The 22,435-nt window shown below is 26.2% G+C and overlaps 1 protein-coding gene across 1 annotated transcript in view; it reads left to right on the top strand.

Moving 5' to 3' along the window:
* Positions 1-22,435, top strand: part of LOC109603951 (alkaline phosphatase-like) — a 113,698-nt gene that overhangs the window by 28,227 nt on the left and 63,036 nt on the right. The window contains exon 3 of the mRNA XM_049964512.1: positions 17,080-17,303. Coding sequence (XP_049820469.1) covers positions 17,080-17,303 — 224 coding nt within the window. The remainder of the gene's footprint in view (positions 1-17,079; positions 17,304-22,435) is intronic.

Raw genomic sequence — 22,435 nt, 5'->3', positions numbered from 1 at the left:
TATTTTTAACTTTGAAATCATCATCAATATCCTCAGTAATTAAAGTTACAGGACTCTTTATCACTTATTTGACAATACAACAGTTTCATCATGGTTAATATTGTAGATTAGATTGTTTTCCAATTTTCAACAAATATTTATTAGTTAATATTATTTTTAACTGTGAAATCACCATCAATATCCACAGTAATTGAAGAGCCAGGACTCTTTATCAGTTATTTAACGACACAACAGTTTCATGATGGTTAATATTGCAGATTAGATTGTTTTCCAATTTTCAACAAATATTTATCAGTTAATATTATTTTTATCTCTGAAATCATCATCAACATCCACAGTAATTGAAGTGCCAGGACTCTTTATCAGTTATTTGACGGCACAACAGTTTCATGATGGTTAATATTGTAGATTAGATTATTTTCCAATTTTCAACAAATATTTATTAGGTAATATTATTTTTAACTTTGAAATCATCATCAATATCCTCAGTAATTAAAGTTACAGGACCCTTTATCACTTATTTGACAACACAACAGTTTCATGATGGTTAATATTGTAGATTAGATTGTTTTCCAATTTTCAACAAATATTTATTAGTTAATATTATTTTTAACTCTAAAATCATCATCAATATCCACAGTAATTAAAATTACAGGACTCTTTATCAGTTATTTGACGGCACAACAGTTTCATGATGGTTAATATTGTAGATTAGATTGTTTTCCAATTTTCAACAAATATTTATCAGTTAATATTATTTTTATTTCTGAAATCATCATCAATATCCACAGTAATTGAAGTGACAGGACTCTTTACCAGTTATTTGACAACGCAACAGTTCCATGATGAATAATATTGTAGATTAGATTGTTTTCCAATTTTCAACAAAAATTTGTTATTTAATAATATTTTTAACTCTGAAATCATCATCAATATCCACAGTAATTGAAGTGACAGGACTCTTTATCACTTATTTGACGACGCAACAGTTTCATGATGGTTAATATTGTAGATTAGATTATTTTCCAATTTTCAACAAATATTTATTAGTTAATATTATTTTTAACTCTGAAATCATCATCAACATCCACAGTAATTGAAGTTACAGAACTTTTTATCAGTTATTTGACGACACAACAGTTTCATGATGGTTAATATTGTAGATTAGACTGTTTTCCAATTTTCAACAAATATTTATTAGTTAATAATATTTTTAACTCTGAAATCATCATCAACATCCACAGTAATTGAAGTGCCAGGACTCTTTATCACTTATTTGACGACGCAACAGTTTCATGATGGTTAATATTGTAGATTAGATTATTTTCCAATTTTCAGCAAATATTTATTAGTTAATATTATTTTTAACTCTGAAATCATTATCAATATCCTCAGTAATTGAAGTGCCAGGACTCTTTATCAGTTATTTGACGACACAACAGTTTCATGATGGTTAATATTGTAGATTAGATTGTTTTCCAATTTTCAACAAATATTTATTAGTTAATATTATTTTTAACTCTGAAATCATCATCAACATCCACAGTATTTGAAGTGCCAGGACTCTTTACCAGTTATTTGACGGCACAACAGTTTCATGATGGTTAATATTGTAGATTAGATTATTTTCCAATTTTCAACAAATATTTATTAGTTAATATTATTTTTAACTTTGAAATCATCATCAATATCCTCAGTAATTAAAGTTACAGAACTCTTTATCACTTATTTGACAACACAACAGTTTCATGATGGTTAATATTGTAGATTAGATTGTTTTCCAATTTTCAACAAATATTTATTAGTTAATATTATTTTTAACTCTGAAATCATCATCAACATCCACAGTAATTGAAGTGCCAGGACTCTTTATCAGTTATTTGACGGCACAACAGTTTCATGATGGTTAATATTGTAGATTAGATTATTTTCCAATTTTCAACAAATATTTATTAGTTAATATTATTTTTAACTCTGAAATCATTATCAATATCCTCAGTAATTGAAATGCCAGGACTCTTTATCAGTTATTTGACGACACAACAGTTTCATGATGGTTAATATTGTAGATTAGATTGTTTTCCAATTTTCAACAAATATTTATTAGTAAATAATATTTTTAACTCTGAAATCATCATCAACATCCACAGTATTTGAAGTGCCAGGACTCTTTATCAGTTATTTGACGGCACAACAGTTTCATGATGGTTAATATTGTAGATTAGATTATTTTCCAATTTTCAACAAAAATTTGTTATTTAATATTATTTTTAACTCTGAAATCATCATCAATATCCACAGTAATTGAAGTGACAGGACTCTTTATCACTTATTTGACGACGCAACAGTTTCATGATGGTTAATATTGTAGATTAGATTATTTTCCAATTTTCAGCAAATATTTATTAGTTAATATTATTTTTAACTCTGAAATCATTATCAATATCCTCAGTAATTGAAGTGCCAGGACTCTTTATCAGTTATTTGACGACACAACAGTTTCATGATGGTTAATATTGTAGATTAGATTGTTTTCCAATTTTCAACAAATATTTATTAGTTAATATTATTTTTAACTCTGAAATCATCATCAACATCCACAGTATTTGAAGTGCCAGGACTCTTTACCAGTTATTTGACGGCACAACAGTTTCATGATGGTTAATATTGTAGATTAGATTATTTTCCAATTTTCAACAAATATTTATTAGTTAATATTATTTTTAACTTTGAAATCATCATCAATATCCTCAGTAATTAAAGTTACAGAACTCTTTATCACTTATTTGACAACACAACAGTTTCATGATGGTTAATATTGTAGATTAGATTGTTTTCCAATTTTCAACAAATATTTATTAGTTAATATTATTTTTAACTCTGAAATCATCATCAACATCCACAGTAATTGAAGTGCCAGGACTCTTTATCAGTTATTTGACGGCACAACAGTTTCATGATGGTTAATATTGTAGATTAGATTATTTTCCAATTTTCAACAAATATTTATTAGTTAATATTATTTTTAACTCTGAAATCATTATCAATATCCTCAGTAATTGAAATGCCAGGACTCTTTATCAGTTATTTGACGACACAACAGTTTCATGATGGTTAATATTGTAGATTAGATTGTTTTCCAATTTTCAACAAATATTTATTAGTAAATAATATTTTTAACTCTGAAATCATCATCAACATCCACAGTATTTGAAGTGCCAGGACTCTTTATCAGTTATTTGACGGCACAACAGTTTCATGATGGTTAATATTGTAGATTAGATTATTTTCCAATTTTCAACAAATATTTATTAGGTAATATTATTTTTAACTTTGAAATCATCATCAATATCCTCAGTAATTAAAGTTACAGGACTCTTTATCACTTATTTGACAACACAACAGTTTCATGATGGTTAATATTGTAGATTAGATTGTTTTCCAATTTTCAACAAATATTTATTAGTTAATATTATTTTTAACTCTGAAATCATAATCAATATCCACAGTAATTGAAGTGACAGGACTCTTTACCAGTTATTTGACGACGCAACAGTTCCATGATGAATAATATTGTAGATTAGATTGTTTTCCAATTTTCAACAAAAATTTGTTATTTAATATTATTTTTAACTCTGAAATCATCATCAATATCCACAGTAATTGAAGTGACAGGACTCTTTATCACTTATTTGACGACGCAACAGTTTCATGATGGTTAATATTGTAGATTAGATTATTTTCCAATTTTCAGCAAATATTTATTAGTTAATATTATTTTTAACTCTGAAATCATCATCAACATCCACAGTAATTGAAGTTACAGAACTTTTTATCAGTTATTTGACGACACAACAGTTTCATGATGGTTAATATTGTAGATTAGACTGTTTTCCAATTTTCAACAAATATTTATTAGTTAATATTATTTTTAACTCTGAAATCATCAACAATAACCTCAGTAATTGAAGTGCCAGGACTATTTAACAGTTATTTGATGACAAACCAGTTAATGATGAATATTGTAAATTAGACAATTTTCCAATTTTTTAACTAATATTTATTATTTAATAACCACTATAATTGAAATACCAAGACTCTTTGTCAGTTATTTGATGACACAGCAGTTTCATGAAGTAAACCAGATTCAACAATAGTTTATATTTATTATATTATTCCTATAATATATATAATATAAGTTTTATTGGCAGAATTTGAAAATTACCTTTTTTATGAGTGATTCATTCGTTGTTGCCATTTGTCCGGACAAATTTTTATGAATATGCTGATACCAGTAAATAACCCGAATCCCCTGATCCTCCCCTTAATTTATGGGAGATTTCCTTGCAAATTTCCTTGCGGCTATAGAATAGACGGTTCCTACATATTACTTATGAAAGTTCCAACTCAAATTGAATAAATTTGCATTGAAATTATATTGAAATTATATTGACATGACTTGATATTTATGTTATGTTACCATCACTCAAATATTGCAGTCTATTGTGGTTTAAATTAGTTATTATTAATCGTGTAGTTTATTTTAAATCGTAGTTTCCTCAGCAGTAATAAGAAGTTAAGGCGTTGGCAAAGTACAAGTGTCAGATAGAAAATGATTGTCCCGGCATACAAAACTTATATATATATCTAAATGGAATTATATTCTTTATGTCCTTAGTATTTCTTGTTCCGGAAGAAGGAATCCGTAAAGTACGTAAAGGACGCTCCGCAGCGTTTCGTTCCGGTAATCGACGAGCAATAAGCCAGAGAGGGATAAGTGCTCCAAGTCAGAAAACCGTATAAACGGAAATAGTGGAAATTACGTATATTTATACGGACGTCATTCGCATCGAAAATTTTATACGCCTTACAACATATACAATTAAATTCAAACCGTCAAACGTAAAAAAAAAAATGAATGTTTTATTCTTTGTATTTGGTGTTTTGCGTGTTTGAATTTATTTAAAGTTTACGTTCTATTACAGTGTAACATTTATGGCTCATATCACGTTTGAATTGCATCGAAATGGCTTTGAATCACGTGCATTAAGTGATTAAACAACATAAAATAGTTATGTTATTTGCATAAATTAAAACCTGATAACTATCTAAATGTTGCTAAATATGTACTATTAAATATACTTGCTGAAAAGTCTATATTTGTAAATTATATGGATTATACATTATTGCTCAATTTATAACTTATATTGTATGCGTTAACACCGCCATCTGTTACATAATAGCTGATGCAATCAATTACAGGTTTCTGTAATTATTTCATCCAAGTAGATATTATTTATAGTTTTATTATTATTACAGGAATATTACATAAACATCATTAATGTTATGGACTCATTTATAAAGGGCTTTAGTGGGCTTAATGAAGGATACTTTAGATGATATCTTTTGTATATACAAACAGAGATAATGTTTTAATATAAATTATAAATGTTTATATAAGCTCCTTAAATGAAGAAAAATAAACAAAGCAAGTTGAAATGATCCATTTAAATTTATAACAATTTTGACAGGGGTCTAAGTAACAGTCAAATATCAGACACAAAGTGAAAGGAGACATCTAAAGTTATATTTATTATACATATTGGAATATTTCCTATGATGAAATAAAGTTTACTAAAAGGAAATCGTAAATACTTCACGTTCCTTTTATACTTTATAAAATACATCTAGTGTACCTATAAAAGGCACATGACAAGTACAAAATGTATGTTTTCTGCTTCAATTCATTCAATCTAAAATTCATTTCCCTAAATATCTAAACTTTCAGGTGCATTGTAAGTAAATGTAAAGTTTAACCTAACCTAACCTCACTTGTTATGGACAACCTTGTGTATATTATACATAAAATCAGATTAAATTAATTTGATGAAAATTCAGTAGTAAGAAATGACGAAAATTGATTTTATCTCGTCTCAGGAATCTAAAATTAAATTTGCTCACAATACAATATATGCTAAGACCCGTTTTTGAAAAGAAATTCCCCCAATTTAAGACGACAAATCTAATCAGAAACACATTATCGTTCTCTATTTTAAGGAAACTTTCCCAAATCTATAACGACAAAAGAGACCCCGACCCGTGCACCCCGTTACCTTAAACCGTTTTTATCCTGCCGAACCTCAAAAGGACGAAACGAACGGTGGTTGATAAACAAAGAGGTGAACAAAAGGGAAGCAACAATGGACTGACAATGACGTGCCAGTTGAAGTTTCATAATTATTCTCCATTTTGGGCGAATCAAATTTTATATTTAATGCGTTAAATGAATAAAACAATTACTGAACTAATGTATTAAACAGTAAATGTCACTACTTTACTAAAATACTGAATGAAGTAATAGAATTTTACTAATTAATTTGTGGTTTTTTAAATTATTAAATTACATGGCGCAATTTTATTTATTAATTAATTAGCAATTTTTTATATTGTAGAATATTGATTAGTAGTTAGTTTTGAACTACTGAATAAAATCTACTATTTACTAATTAATTAGCAGTTATCTGAATGACTAAAATAGTAAAATTACTGAATAAAAAGCAAAATTTTACTAATTAATTAGGAATTTTTAACATTCTAGATAAAATAGACAAATTCTACTAATTGATCAGAAGTTTTCTTAATTACTGACTGAAATAATAAATTTTTAATCAGTAGTTTTATAAATTACTGTAAAAAATATGAAATTTATGCTAATTAATTAATTGTTTCATGAATTACTGAATAAAATAGCTGAATTTTACTACTTAATTAGTATTTTCAACATTTTAGATAAAATAGATAAATTTTTACTAATTGATCAGAAGTTTTGTTAATTACTGACTGAAATAATAAACTTTTAATCAGTAGTTTTATGAATTACTGTTTAAGATAATAAATTTATGCTAATTAATTAATTGTTTCCTGAATTATTGAATTAAATAGCTGAATTTTACTAATTAATCAGTATTTTTTTAACATTCTAGAAAAAATAGATAAATTTTACTAATTGATCAGAAGTTTTCTTAATTACTGACTGAAATAATAAACTTTTAATCAGTAGTTTTATGAATTACTGTATAAAATAATAAATTTATGCTAATTAATTTATTATTCCCTGAATTACTGAATAAAGTAGCTGAATTTTATTAATTAATTAGTATTTTTTTAACATTCTAGATAAAATAGACAAATTTTACTAATTGATAATAAGTTTTCTTAATTACTGACTAAAATAATAAACTTTTAATCAGTAGTTTTATGAATTATTGTGTAAAATAATAAATTTATGATAATTAATTAATTGTTTCCTGAATTACTGAATAAAATAACTGAATTTTACTAATTAATTAGTATTTTTTTAAGATTCTAGATAAAATAGACAAATTTGACTAATTGATCAGAAGTTTTCTTAATTACTGACTGAAATAATAAACTTTTAATCAGTAGTTTTATGAATTACTGTATAAAATAATAAATTTGTGTTAATTAATTAATTGTTTCCTGAATTACTGAATAAAATAGCTGAATTTTACTAATTAATTAGTAATTTTTAACATTCTAGATAAAATAGACAAATTTTACTAATTGATTAGAAGTTTTCTTAATTATTGACTGAAATAATAAACTTTTAATCAGTGGTTTTATGAGTTACTGTATAAAATAATAAATTTATGCTAATAAATTAATTGTTCCCTGAATTACTGAATAAAATAGCTGAATTTTACTACTTAATTAGTATTTTCTTAACATTTTAGATAAAATAGACTAATATTTACTAATTGATCAGAAGTTTTCTGAACTACTGACTGAAATAATAAACTTTTAATCAGTAGTTTTATGAATTACTGTATAAAATAATAAATTTGTGTTAATTAATTAATTGTTTCCTGAATTACTGAATAAAATAGCTGAATTTTACTAATTAATTAGTAATTTTTAACATTCTAGATAAAATAGACAAATTTTACTAATTGATTAGAAGTTTTCTTAATTATTGACTGAAATAATAAACTTTTAATCAGTGGTTTTATGAGTTACTGTATAAAATAATAAATTTATGCTAATAAATTAATTGTTCCCTGAATTACTGAATAAAATAGCTGAATTTTACTACTTAATTAGTATTTTCTTAACATTTTAGATAAAATAGACTAATATTTACTAATTGATCAGAAGTTTTCTGAACTACTGAATGAAATAATAAACTTTTAATCAGTAGTTTTATGAATTACTGTATAAAATAATAAATTTATGCTAATTAATTAATTGTTTTCTGAATTACTGAATAACATAACTGAATTTTACTAATTAATTAGTAATTTTTTAACATTTTAGATAAAATAGACAAAATTTACTAATTCCTAATTTTTGAACTGCTGAATGAAATAATAAACTTTTAATGGGTACTCTTATTAATTACAGTATAAAATAGCCGAATTTTACTAATTAATCAGTATTTTTTCAAAATTTTAGATAAATTAGACAAATTTTACTAATTGATCAGTAAATTTTTGAACTACTGAATGAAATAATACTTTTCAATATCAATAGTTTTTTGACATACTTAATAAAATAGGAGAATATTACTAATTGATCAGAAGTTTTCTTAATTACTGACTGAAATCATCACTAATTTTATGAATTTCTGAGTAAAATAGTAAATTTTGCTAATTAATCAATTGTTTCCTGAATTGCTGAGTGAAATAGCAGAAGTTTACTAATTAATGAGTAATTTTTTGACAAATTATATAAGATTTTAGTAATTAAAATTAATTTTCTTACCTTCCCAATGTTATAATAGTGTTTTACTGATTATTTTTGAACTGCAAAATGAAAAAACAAAATTTTATTAATTATTTTGTAGTTTTCTGATCCACTCGATGAAATAGTTTTTATTTTAAGGACACTTTCCAAATATTAAACGTAAAAAGCTCCAATTGTTTACCCTGTTACCTTAAACCGCTTTTCTCCTTTGTCCTTAAAAGGATGAACCGAAAGGTGATTGCTGAACAAAAAGATGAACAAAGGAGAATCGAAAATGGACTGACAAAAACGTGTGTAACATCATCGTCAGCTGAAATTTTATAATTATTCCCCAATTGTGTCCAACGTATTAAATTAAAACAACAACAATTCGTGGATAATAACGTAAATTATAAATTTTAGGATCTCCCAACATAATACTTTATCAGGACATTACAAAGAGGTTAAATTAGTTTTATGCCCGGCATTGCTAGTTGGCAACATTAAAATGCATATTTAAATTTAATAGTTTTGTTGAAAATGAACCGTGCACCGAACTTCCAATTACTGCAAAAGTATATTTGACGCAACTAATGTGCACCATACATTTTCATTGCCACAAATTACAATTTAAATTGAGAAAAATTATTCACTGTTGTTGTGAATTAATTTAAATGTTGCAAGTTTTATAAACTAGTTATTTAATGGGTGCGCCATAGTTGAAATCCTCTTCGGTATCAGTTCTCGTCATTCGCAAATCAGATTATCCGTAGGAAATTGCACATGTAGACTAAACCGATTAATAAATGGAAATTCGCCAAATTCCCCATAATAGACGAGACAACACGTTGCACACATTCGATTAGGCACATTATTGTATTAAAATTATTGTTAATTGTGTCACACAATACCTCCCCTACTTAGGTCTTCACTTTTCCCTTAATTGTTTTATCCTTTGATCAAAATTTTATAAAGTAAACAGCTCAATAAAGGGTGTATCCAGTTTTAATTAAAGTTAAATCAATTTACAATGCTCGTACATCAAATCGGATGAAAAACTTCGTTGTGTGTTGTGGAACGAGTTCGTTAAAATCAAAATTAAATTTTATTTATCATCTAGCTATTTTTTATCCACGTCTGTAATAGTTGGGAGTAAAACGGTACATTCCATTACAAGTTTATGTAAAATTGAGGGTTACAAATTGTTACATCTTCCTATAAATTCATATCTTTACGTGCCATCGTGGCCTGGTTAAATTTTTATGGGGGTGCGTGCCCTGAAACTATAAAGGTGGGACTCGTAAAATCGAAAATTGTTCTTTATATTCAGATTACAGGACGTTAAATTAGAATGTATGTGTGTTGTTAAATTATACAGTATTAAACACCTCCCAAAGTTCAGTACTCTGGGTTGCCTACGGTGCATGTGTGTTAACACCGCCACCTATTGGGCAGTAGCTGAAGCAGTCAATTAAATGTACCTGTAATGGTTTCATCCACGTGTTAAATTTTTCAATTTTCTGATTCTATTTAGATTTTCTTCATTATTGAACCATCAAATGTTGTAACCTCTTGTATAAAATAAAGTTTTTATGTTTTAAAACATTTCACTTTGAATTTACGAAATGTTTTTATTATACAATAGTAAATTATCCGTTAAATGAACATATCACGCTCCGCAAAATGTTTTGCGAGGGCAGTAAAAGTGTATTTTAAACATAAAACTCGATCCCGAAAGACTATAAGCCGTAATATCAAGTTAATTGTTATTCATTACGTTTTATGAACCGTATAAAAAAGATTAAGGAAAACATTTAATTATGGAACAGTGGAAAACGAGCCTGTCACCGGAATTAATCAGTTGTCTCCATCTGAATAACTACATAACTTTATTTTTCAACTTATTTAATTATTGATTTAATAAAAATAGCGATTATATTTCAAGAAAACGCCACAAACGCAGGAAAGTTTTCAGCAGAAATGCACGACAATAAGAAATGGCTGAAAGAAGTTTTTGGTGAGACCTTTTTTTTTTGCTTTACTGGACCATTGTTGAAACAGTGAAATTAAAGTTTATTTACTGACTTGTTTAAGTTAGGAGGAAGTTTATAAGTCGAACTGAAACCACTAAATTACACAAACAAGACCGTGGAGGGCAATGCCAGATAGTGGTCGGATAAATAACGAACAACTAGTCATTTCTATTATCTACTCGTACTCTATCTGTGCAGATCGAAATGATCAATACAGGACGTGGATGTATCAGGTTTTCTATTTAGTCTACTCCTTGAATCTGAATCAGTACATTACATACACATTAACTGATTAATCAGTTCAGTTTCCACTGATAGTTAATCACTAGTTTTATGAACTAGTATGTTAAATACTAGTATTTTACTAATTAACAGGTTTTTAACTAAACTCAGGAATAAAATTGTAGAATTTTATTAGTTATTAGCAAATTTCTTGAAATACTGAATGAAATAGTAAAATTTTATTAATTACTCACTAGAGTTTTGTTTAATTATTGTATGATATAGTATTTTTTTCTAGTTAATCAGTAGTTACTTAATTATTTGAATGAAACAGTAAAATTTTTCTGATTAATAAAAAGCAAATTTTGAATGAAATAGTAGAATTTTATTAATTACTCAAACATTTTTTTGAAATATGGAATGAAATAGTAAAATTTTAGAAATCAATTTCTTGAAATACTGAATGAAATAGTAAACTTATACTAATTACTCTGCAATTTCCTAAAATACTGTATTGTAACATTAAAATTATATTACTTACTCAGTAATTTCATGAAATACTGAATGAAATAGTAGAATGTTATTAATTACTCACTGGTTTTTCTAAATTATTGAATTAAATAGTAAAATTATACTAATTACTGAGTAATTTCCTGAAATACTAAAAGAAAAAATAGAAATTTATTAATTACTCAATATTATTTTGAAATATTTAATGAAATAGTAAAATTATACTAATTACTCAACAATTCACTGAAATACTGAATAAAATAGCAGAGATTTATTAATTACTCATTATTTTTTTTTTAATTATTGAATAAAATAGTAAATTTATACTAATTACCTAACAATGTCCTAAAATATTGAATGAAATAATAGAATTTTAATAATTACATTGTAGTTTTTTTGAATGAGTAAATGAAATAGTAAAATTATACTAATTACTCAGATATTTCCTGAAATACTGAATGAAATTGTAGAATTTTATTAATTAGTTACTTTTTTTATGAATTATTTAACAAAATAGGAAAATTATACTAATTACTCAGCAATATCCTGAAATATTGAATGAAATAGTAAAATTATACTAATTACTGAACAATTTCCTGAAATACTGAATGAAATAGTAGTTTTATTAATTAGTCCTTAAGTTTTTTTTAATTATTTAATGAAATAGTAAAAATATACCAATTACTCAGCAATTTTCTGAAATATTGAATAAAATAGTATTTTATTAATTCTTCACTGTTTTTTTTTAAATTATTTAATAAAATATTGAAATTATACTAATTACTCAGCAATTTCCTGAAATATTGAGTTTCATTAATTATTTAATAGTTTTTTTGAATTATTGTATCAAATAGTAAAATTAATTACTAATTACTGAATAATTTCCTGAAATATTGAATGAAATAGTAATTACCACATTGTTGTTTTCTTGAAATATTTAATGAAATAGTAAAATTATACTAATTACTCAACAATTTTCTGAGATACAGAATTAAATAGTAGAATTTTATTAACTACTCCCTTCTTTTTCTTTTTGGATTATTGAATAAAATAATAAATGTATATTAATTACTCTGAAATTTTTTGTGGGGTGTAAATTTATTTTACTAACCCTTTACCTATTTCAGCACTTTAAAGTTCCTTCAAACTTTCCATTATTAGATTTATTTATAACCTAACATGCTATAGAGAAATAGGTTTCATTTAATAAAATAACATTAATGGATATTTAAATAAGAATAAATAATATTGAGTCTATTTTATCTTAAAAGAATAAAAGTTCTTTTTCCTCTTCTAGTTGAAACTTCGAAAACATCAGTGTTAAACAATTTTTTCTTAACATTGAACCTTAATTCTGTTATCCTATTTCAACATTTAAAATTCAAACTCAAACATCAAACTTTCCCTCCTTTACATATTTATAAGGCATTATCAAAAATCTAACTAATTTATTAAATTTAATTTAATAAAACAAGATCAAACCCTACTTGAATCCTAAAACAAATTAAACTGCTTCAACTTTCAGATATAATTTGTAGTGCTTCTTCAAGTTAAATATATTTTTTCTTCCTAGAGAACATAATTAAATCATTTTTATAAAAGAAACTTTATTTCACGATGAAACTAATTATTGAAGTTGTAGGATTAATATCTAACAATAAGTGAAAATAAATTTTATTGTATTTTAAACTGTAATCTGCATTATGCAGGATAAATCGTTCAAGTTTTATTAAAAAAAAAAAAAATGGAGGTTCCAAGCGTATTCCCAGGATGGCACTTAAAACAGGACCGCTTTAATGTCAATCACATTCTTTTGATGTTCGCTCCTCTATTCCGAAAGAAAATTACATTACACAACAGAATGTTCCATATGCAATTTACTCGTCATTTTTTTATGAACGAATTTTAACTACCATAGAACATGGTCCACAGAAATGTTTCTCTGAAATTTCAGTGGACTTGCACCACACATCCATTTCAATTCTCCTCAAAGTGAGTTAGTTTACGACAGTTGTAAAGGAACTTCCCCGTTCATCGATGTTGAGTAAAATCGTAAATTCATATTTCTTCTTGTGTGTGCATCCATTAATTACAGAATTAGATTAAATGTACTAACAAGAGTGGGTGTATGGCAAGAATGTAAACAGAAAAGGATAATCCGTAGTGGTTAATTATGTACTGGCACTAAAGCTATGTTAATTCTCTTATTTTCAATGAGGAAACTATTCGAAATCGTGAATCAAAAGGTTTTCGGTGCATCTCAAGCCGGCCGTAAAGACCAATACGAAAACGGTCAGCAAACTTTGCCGACTAAAACGTAGGAATTGCCTCGGTTTCCCTAACACACTACAACTATGCCGTTTGGGCTGTTTATTTTAAAATGAACAGTCAAAAATGATGATCTTTAACTGAGCATTCCCATTTAGTCGCGGCGTTTGTAGTTGTTGAACGCCCTGACTGGAAATAATGCAACAAAGGGGGCGACGTCATAATTAAATTTGCTGCTCAAGTAAAATTAATCAGCGTTAGAATATTCGGGCGCGATCATAACACGCATAGCGTGTCGTTCATCGTTATGATTTTCGTGCCACTTTTCGTGAGCAACAATGGAAAGAATTAGTCCGTTTTATAAAATATTAGTCAAGTTAATTAAGAGCTTTTTATTAATCACCTTGTTTTCACTGTGGAATTATTAATGGGGTTACTACTGTATTCTAACTAATAATATAAAATTTATGTAAGAAAACCAACTTTCCTAACGAGATATTTTGTTAATTATTACTTCATTTTCTTTGGCAAGATAATTAATTTAAATTAATTAATAAAATTATATTATTTAATTCAGTAGTTCAGGTTAATTAACACTGATTAATTCGTAAAAATGTACTATTTCATTCGCAAGTTCAAAATATTGCAGACTATTTAATTTAATAGTTCAAAAATTAATGAAATTTTACTATTTCTTTTGATAGTTCATTATTACAGATTGATAGTAAAATATTACTATTTCATTCAATAGTTCAAAAACCTACAAACAAATTAATAAAATTGAATTATTTCATTTAATAGTTCAGAAAACTACAGATTAATTAGTAAAATTTTACTATTTCATTCGATAGTTTATAATATGACATGAATAATAATAAAACTTAACTATTTCATTTAATAGTTCATAATATTATACATTGACTGTGAAATCTTACTATTTTACTATTTTATTCAATAGTCCAAAAACTTACAAATTAATTAATTATATTAAACTATTTTATTTAATATTTCAGAAAACTACTGATTAATTAGTAAATTTCATTATTTCATTCGATAGTTCATAATATTATAGATTGGCTGTGAAATTTTACAGTTTTACTATTTCATTCAATAGTTCAAAAACCTGCAAATGAATTAATAAAATTGAATTGTTTCATTTAATAGTTCAGAAAACTACACATTAATTAGTAAAACTTATTATTTCATTCGATAGTTCAAAATAGTATGAATTGATTGTAAAATTTTACTATTTTACTAGTTCATTCAATAGTTGAATATTTCATTCAACGGTTTAAAAACCCACAAATTAATTAATAAAATTAAACTATATCATTTTATAGTTCAGAAAAATACTGAATAATTAATAAATTTCTACTATTTCATTTGATAGTTCATAATATGATAAATTGATTGTAAAATTTTACTATTTTACTATTACTACTATTAATTAATTAAAATTAAAATTTAATAGTTCATAAAATTACTGTTTAATTAGTAAAATTTTACTGTTTTACTATTTCATTCAGTAAATTTTTGCTATTTCATTCGATAGTTCATAATATTATATATTGACTGTAAAATCTTACTATATTACTATTTCATTCAATAGTTCAAAAACCTACAAATTAATTAATTATATTAAATTATTTCATTTAATATTTAAGAAAAATACTGATTAATTAGTAAAATTTTACTATTTCATTCGATAGTTCATAATATTATAAATTGACTGTCAAATTTTACAATTTTACTATTTCATTCAATAGTTCAAAACCCTACAAATTAATTAATAAAATTAAACTATTTCATTTAATAGTTCAGTAAACTACTGATTAATTAGTAAAATTTTACTATTTCATTCGATAGTTCATAATATTATGAATTGATTATAAAATTTTACTATTTCATTCAACGGTTCAAAAACCTACAACTTAATTAATAAAATTAAACTATATAATTTTATAGTTCAGAAAACTACTAATTAATTAGTAAATTTCATTTGATAGTTCATAATATGATAGATTGATTGTAAAATTTTACTATTTTACTATTACTACCATTAATTATTTAAAATTAAAATTTAATAGTTCATAAAATTACTGTTTAATTAGTAAAATTTTACAGTTTTATTATTTCATTCAGTAAGTAATAGTTTTACTATTTCATTCGATAGTTCATAATATTATATATTGACTGTAAAATCTTACTATATTACTATTTCATTCAATAGTTCGAAAAACCTACAAATTAATTAATTATATTAAATTATTTCATTTAATATTTCAGAAAACTATTGATTAATTAGTAAAATTTTACTATTTCATTCGATACTCATAATAATGTATATTGATTGTAAAATTTTACTATTTTATTCAAAGGCTCAAAAATCTACAAATGAATTGACAAAATTGAATTATTTCATTTAATAAAAATTATTATTTTACTATTTTATTCAATAATTAAGAAATCTACTGATTAATTAGTAAAATTTTACTACATCATTCGATAATCAAAATATTATAGATTGATTGCAAAATTGTACTATTTTACTATTTCATTAAATAGTTCAAAAATTTATAAATTAATTGATATAATTGAACTATTTCATTTGATAATTTAGAAATCTACTGATTAATTAATAAAAGTTTACTATTTCATTCGATAGTTCATAACATTATAGATTGATTGTAAAATTTTACTATTATTATTATTATTATTATTATTATTACTATTTAATGTATGTGAATAATAACTTAAATATGATAGATCATAAAATCCAATATGTGACGAAATCATTACAGAAATTTTTAATTGATTATATCAGCTATCGTCTAAGAGATGGCAGTGTGAACTTAATTAGAGAAAACTGTAGAATAAATACTTTTTTATTCAAAAGAATTGATTCTTATTATTATTATTATTATGTAAAATAAATTACATTTCACAAAACATGTTCAATAATATTTAATATAAAGAAAAAGTAGTTTAACTTTGATGTTTCCTGCAATATTTAACCAGAAGTTGTTAAAGAACTTTTAATTTTTTTTTTTTGAGATAAGGAGACTCAATATTATTTATTTCTATTTAAAACAATTAATCCCATTAATTTCCCATAAGTAAATTAATATGTTAAGGATGTTAAAATTGTTGGTAACAAGGTTCTTTGATCAGTGGATAAATGATTATCTTCGCCTAACTCAATCAGAAGTCCACACGCAAACTGCCTTAACCAACAGTTTGCTAACCATCAATGAAACTTCCCCCGAACAAGCAGGTTAACACGACACCCGTTGTTTTGTTGCAGACCAGGAATATTGGTACGAGCAGGCACGTATCACTTTAAGGAAACGTCTCCAGTACGCAACCGACCGTCGTCCGCACGCGAAGAACGTCATCCTGTTCGTCGGCGACGGCATGGGCGTCGCCACCTCGTCCGCCTCCAGGATATTGCGGGGACAGCGTCTGGGCAAACGGGGCGAGGACCACGAACTGGCCTGGGACAATTTTCCGGCCGTCGCTCTCGCCAAGGTCAGCGCTTTGTCTTCCTCAAAACCGTCCGGTTTTAATGCCGGATTAACTGACGTTATCTCCCGCAGATCTTGTGCACCGTTCTGAGTTCCGGGGGTTGTTACTGTCAAACGTCCATTATGCATCTTAATTAATATCGGTCGTTCCTTCGGGAAAGTAATTCGTTGCAGCCAAACGGGGACGTTAGGAGTGCCTCATGGCCCAGATATGTAAAATAACGCGGCCATTTCACATGATTAATTCCATCTCAGTTCTGTCAAATCTCCTCCTTACGATCTTTACGACCGCAAAGTCGGTTTCTTACCGAACTATTTTTCACCGATAGAAAACGATGGAGGACGTACCGCGTATTCGCGATAACGACTTTTCAAAGCAACTTCGAAATTAGTTTTAGTCATCTCGGTTACATTTTTAGAATCAACGGCTTATACGAAGTAGGGAAATTGATACCGTGCATCTTAAGTAAAAGGTTTTTTATGGGGTTTATCATTAGTGTTACGTGGTACAACAAAATAACTGGGGGAACTTTTAGGATAATGAAAATTTAATCTTTTATGGATTTTAATACTTTACATGAATAAACACATAACATGGAAATAATTTGTTTTAGTACATTTTAAACAACAAAACTCTAAATTAGTATCATTAATGAATTGAATATTTTTACGATTATTATTGAATGATTGATGAAACTAGTAATAATGATGAATTAATGTCTAGTATTGTAGATGATATCTAATAAATTGATGATATATGATATTGTTAATAGACTGACATACATTAAATCAAGTCCATAAGTTCTTTGGAACACAAATTCATGTCAAGTATAGAATATGGTATAGTAATTAAGATAAGATATTTGAAAACATAAAATTAATTCCCATTTGGATGTGGTTGTAATTATACAATTTGTTTGCGCATTCAGGATGTTTAAACATTTATTAAACATCAAAAACATGTTTTTTATAGTATTTTAAACGTTACTTTACTGATTAATTAAAAAAATTAAAATAGTACTTGTTAAAAATGGATCTAACAGTGGATAAAATAAATTACTTTTAATATAATCAACTTATTCTTAGAAGTTGTTTAATAGTAATTAATTATTGGATTGGTTGCGCATTCGCCATTTTTAACAACAGTTGTAAAAATGGTGAATGCGCAACAAAAAACTTAATTAAAATATTCAAATGAATTAGGATAAGTTATTTGAAAACATAAAATTAATTGCCTTTTGTATGTAGTTATAATTATACAATTTGTTTGTGCCTTCACGATGTTTAAACATTTAATACACATCAAAAACATGTTTTTTATAGTATTTTAAAGGTTACTTTACTGATTAATTAAAAAAATTTAAATAGTACCTGTTAAAAATGGATCTAACAGTGGATAAAATAAATTACTTTTAATATAATCAACTTATTCTTAGAAGTTGTTTAATAGTAATTAAATATTGGATTGGTTGCGCATTCGCCATTTTTAACAACCGTTGTAAAAATGGTGGATGCGCAACAAAAAACTTAATTGCCTTTTGGATGTAGTTGCAATTATACAATTTGTTTGCACATTCACGATGTTTAAACATTTAATAAACATCAAAAACATGTTTTTTATAGTATTTTAAAGGTTACTTTACTGATTAATTAAAAAAATTTAAATAGTACCTGTTAAAAATGGATCTAACAGTGGATAAAATAAATTACTTTTAATATAATCAACTTATTCTTAGAAGTTGTTTAATAGTAATTAAATATTGGATTGGTTGCGCATTCGCCATTTTTAACAACCGTTGTAAAAATGGTGGATGCGCAACAAAAAACTTAATTAAAATATTCAAATGAATTAGGATAAGATATTTGAAAACATAAAATTAATTGCCTTTTGGATGTAGTTGTAATTATACAATTTGTTTGCACATTCACGATGTTTAAACATTTAATAAACATCAAAAACATGTTTTTTATAGTATTTTAAAGGTTACTTTACTGATTAATTAAAAAAATTTAAATAGTACCTGTTAAAAATGGATCTAACAGTGGATAAAATAAATTACTTTTAATATAATCAACTTATTATTAGAATTTGTTTAATAGTAATTAATTATTGGATTGGGTGCGCATTCGCCATTTTTAACAGCAGTTGTAAAAATGGTGGATGCGCTACAAAAAACTTAATTAAAATATTCAAATGAATTAGGATAAGATATTTGAAAACACAAAATTAATTGCCTTTTGTATGTAGTTATAATTATACAATTTGTTTGTGCCTTCACGATGTTTAAACATTTAATAAACATCAAAAACATGTTTTTTATAGTATTTTAAAGGTTACTTTACTGATTAATTAAAAAAATTTAAATAGTACCTGTTAAAAATGGATCTAACAGTGGATAAAATAAATTACTTTTAATATAATTAACTTATTATTAGAATTTGTTTAATAGTAATTAATTATTGGATTTGTTGCGCATTCGCCATTTTTAACAACAGTTGTAAAAATGGTGAATGCGAAACAAAAAACGTAAATAAAATATTCAAATGAATTAGGATAAGAAATTTGAAAACATAAAATTAATTGCCTTTTGGATGTAGTTGTAATTATACAATTTGTTTGCACATTCACGATGTTTAAACATTTATTAAATATCAAAAACATGTTTTTTATAGTATTTTAAAGGTTACTTTAGTGATTAATTAAAAAAATTTAAATAGGATCTGTTAAAAATGATAATAAATAAATAAATTACTTTTAATATAATCAAATTATTCTTAGAATTTGTTTAATAGTAATTTCTGTATTTAATTATAATCTATAAACTAGTATTAATGATGGATTTGTGTCTAGTATTTATTATTGATAAATATTTAGTATATTGGTGATATCTGTCAAAATTAATAGATTTATATCTATTAAATCAATTCCAAAATATCTGTGGAATAAACTAATATTAATGATGGATTCATGTCATTCAGTATTGTTAATGATATCTAGTAAATTGATAATATATGATATTGTAAATAGACTTAAGATTTATAAACATTAAATCAAGTCCACAAGATCTTTGTAACACGAAAATACATCACATAAAAATTAAGTCTCTTCGTAGATTGAGTCCAATATTTAATTATAATATGTAAACTAGTATAATATTAATGACGAATTTGTGTCTAGTATAATTGATAAAAATTTAGTATATTGATGATATCTAGAATGATGGATGTACTGTGATGGACATTTAATATATTAATGATACTTAGTAATAATAATCGACTATTAATAATACGTGTTTAATTCGAATTCAAAAGGTCCTTTAAAATAAATCACCTCATTAATCGGCATAAAAAGGCAAAACTTCACGGCGTTTACGTAAAGAAACCCGATCGTAAAGAGTGTGGATCGTAAAAACTGGACACGTTCCGGGAGTTCGAAAAGTAAAGAGAATTTTTCAAACTAGGTCTTGTTTTATCCAAGGTAAATATACCCGGTAAATTAGCCCAGTTAAAACGCATTCAGCCCAAGTGTTGTGTAGGAAAACTTTTCGAATTTAGAACGGTTATTTGAATGCAGGTGATAAATTAAAATTGTCTGCGGGAGAAACCCCTCGTTACGTCTGGTCGTGGGGGTCGTTTTAATTGTGTGTTTCGCATAAATTACGTAACTGATCCGGTTACTAAATGTTTGCCGTTTAATTCCGGCGAATTTGAAGGACACACCTGAAGTTAAGATATATGTGCAATGTCTCTGGCACACCCTATACACTTTATCATTCGCTTACTACATAATAAAAATGATTCATACACCCGAATCGGTGACATAAATTCACATTACAATGACGTCACCATTGCTCTTTGGATAATTCTTTGTGGCCCGTCCGGAAACGGGGAATTCACTGTTCAATGTTCATGGAATTTATTCAACAAATACCGGTTTTGTCCCCAAACCTTAAAATAATATATTCGTACAAAGCACCAATTTTTAATTAACTCACATTGTCGGGCACATATTTAATTTAGTTTTGCAACTTTGCCGGCTTCTTTTTGTACAATTTAATTTTGTTTGTGGGTTTATACGGCATAATTTTCATTGTCGAACAGGAAATTAAAGAAAAATTCTCATTAATAACGTGTAGGGGGCGCCAAAGAGAAATCCAATTTCCTGAAAACATTTGAATTATGTCGGCCCACTAATTAAAAACTAAATTATTTTTACGTTAAAGTGACCCGGGCACTCAAAACTCTAAAATTAACCCTCGGGGGCCGATACCCGGCAGATAATGACCCGCCGGCCAAGGAAAAAAAAGGGACTTGTATACGAAGTGGGCACTTCCATCCGGAGTGGGTCTGCGATTTCTATAATTTTTTATTGAAAGCACGTAAAATGGAAAAGGGAGATCTGGCGTGCTTTTCCTCATCGTTACTTACGCCGTTACGGTTTCCTTTTCTGCCTCTCTCCGATGTTGCACAAATGAATTTTTATGTTATTCTTTCGATCTCGAAAACAAATCTGTGGAAAAAACGGGCCGGGGTCTGGAAACATGATCCATTTAATTTCTTTTTTCTGCGGGAAATTGTGTAATAACTCTCCTTTGATATTTATAGAAAGGAATTTTTAATTAAGAATTTCAAATTGGGGGGAATAAGTCGAAACGATGGTTGAACAGTTCTGCATTATCATTAGAGGTAATAATTCAATAATTTTATTTATTTGTTTATTTGGGTTATGGACAAACAACAGTTTAATTACAATAAGAGTAAATAAGAAATAAGTAATTGAGTTTTTTAAGAACATATGTAGAAATTTGATTCTTGAGACTTAAACTAATACTAAAAAAAATTTTTGTAGAATTCTCAATAGTTTTAATATTTTAAATATGTCTTTGATAAAGAAAAAAACAATAAATTACTTAATTACAATAAAAGTAGATTAGAAATAAGTAATTGAGTTTCTTAAGAGCATAAATAGAAGTCTGACAAAACTTGAGGCTTAAACTAATACTAGAAAGGTTTCTTGTAGAATTCTCAATTGTTTTAATATTTTAAATATGTCTTTGATAAATAAAACACAATAAATTATTTAACTACAATAAGAGTGGATTAGAAATAAGTAATTGAGTTTCTTAAGAGTATAAT

The sequence above is a fragment of the Aethina tumida genome, chromosome 3 (genome assembly GCF_024364675.1).
Source record: "Aethina tumida isolate Nest 87 chromosome 3, icAetTumi1.1, whole genome shotgun sequence".
NCBI classification, from domain to species: Eukaryota; Metazoa; Arthropoda; class Insecta; order Coleoptera; family Nitidulidae; genus Aethina; species Aethina tumida.
Note: the sequence above shows the minus strand (reverse complement) of the source record. Positions and strands in the feature narration are given on the sequence as shown.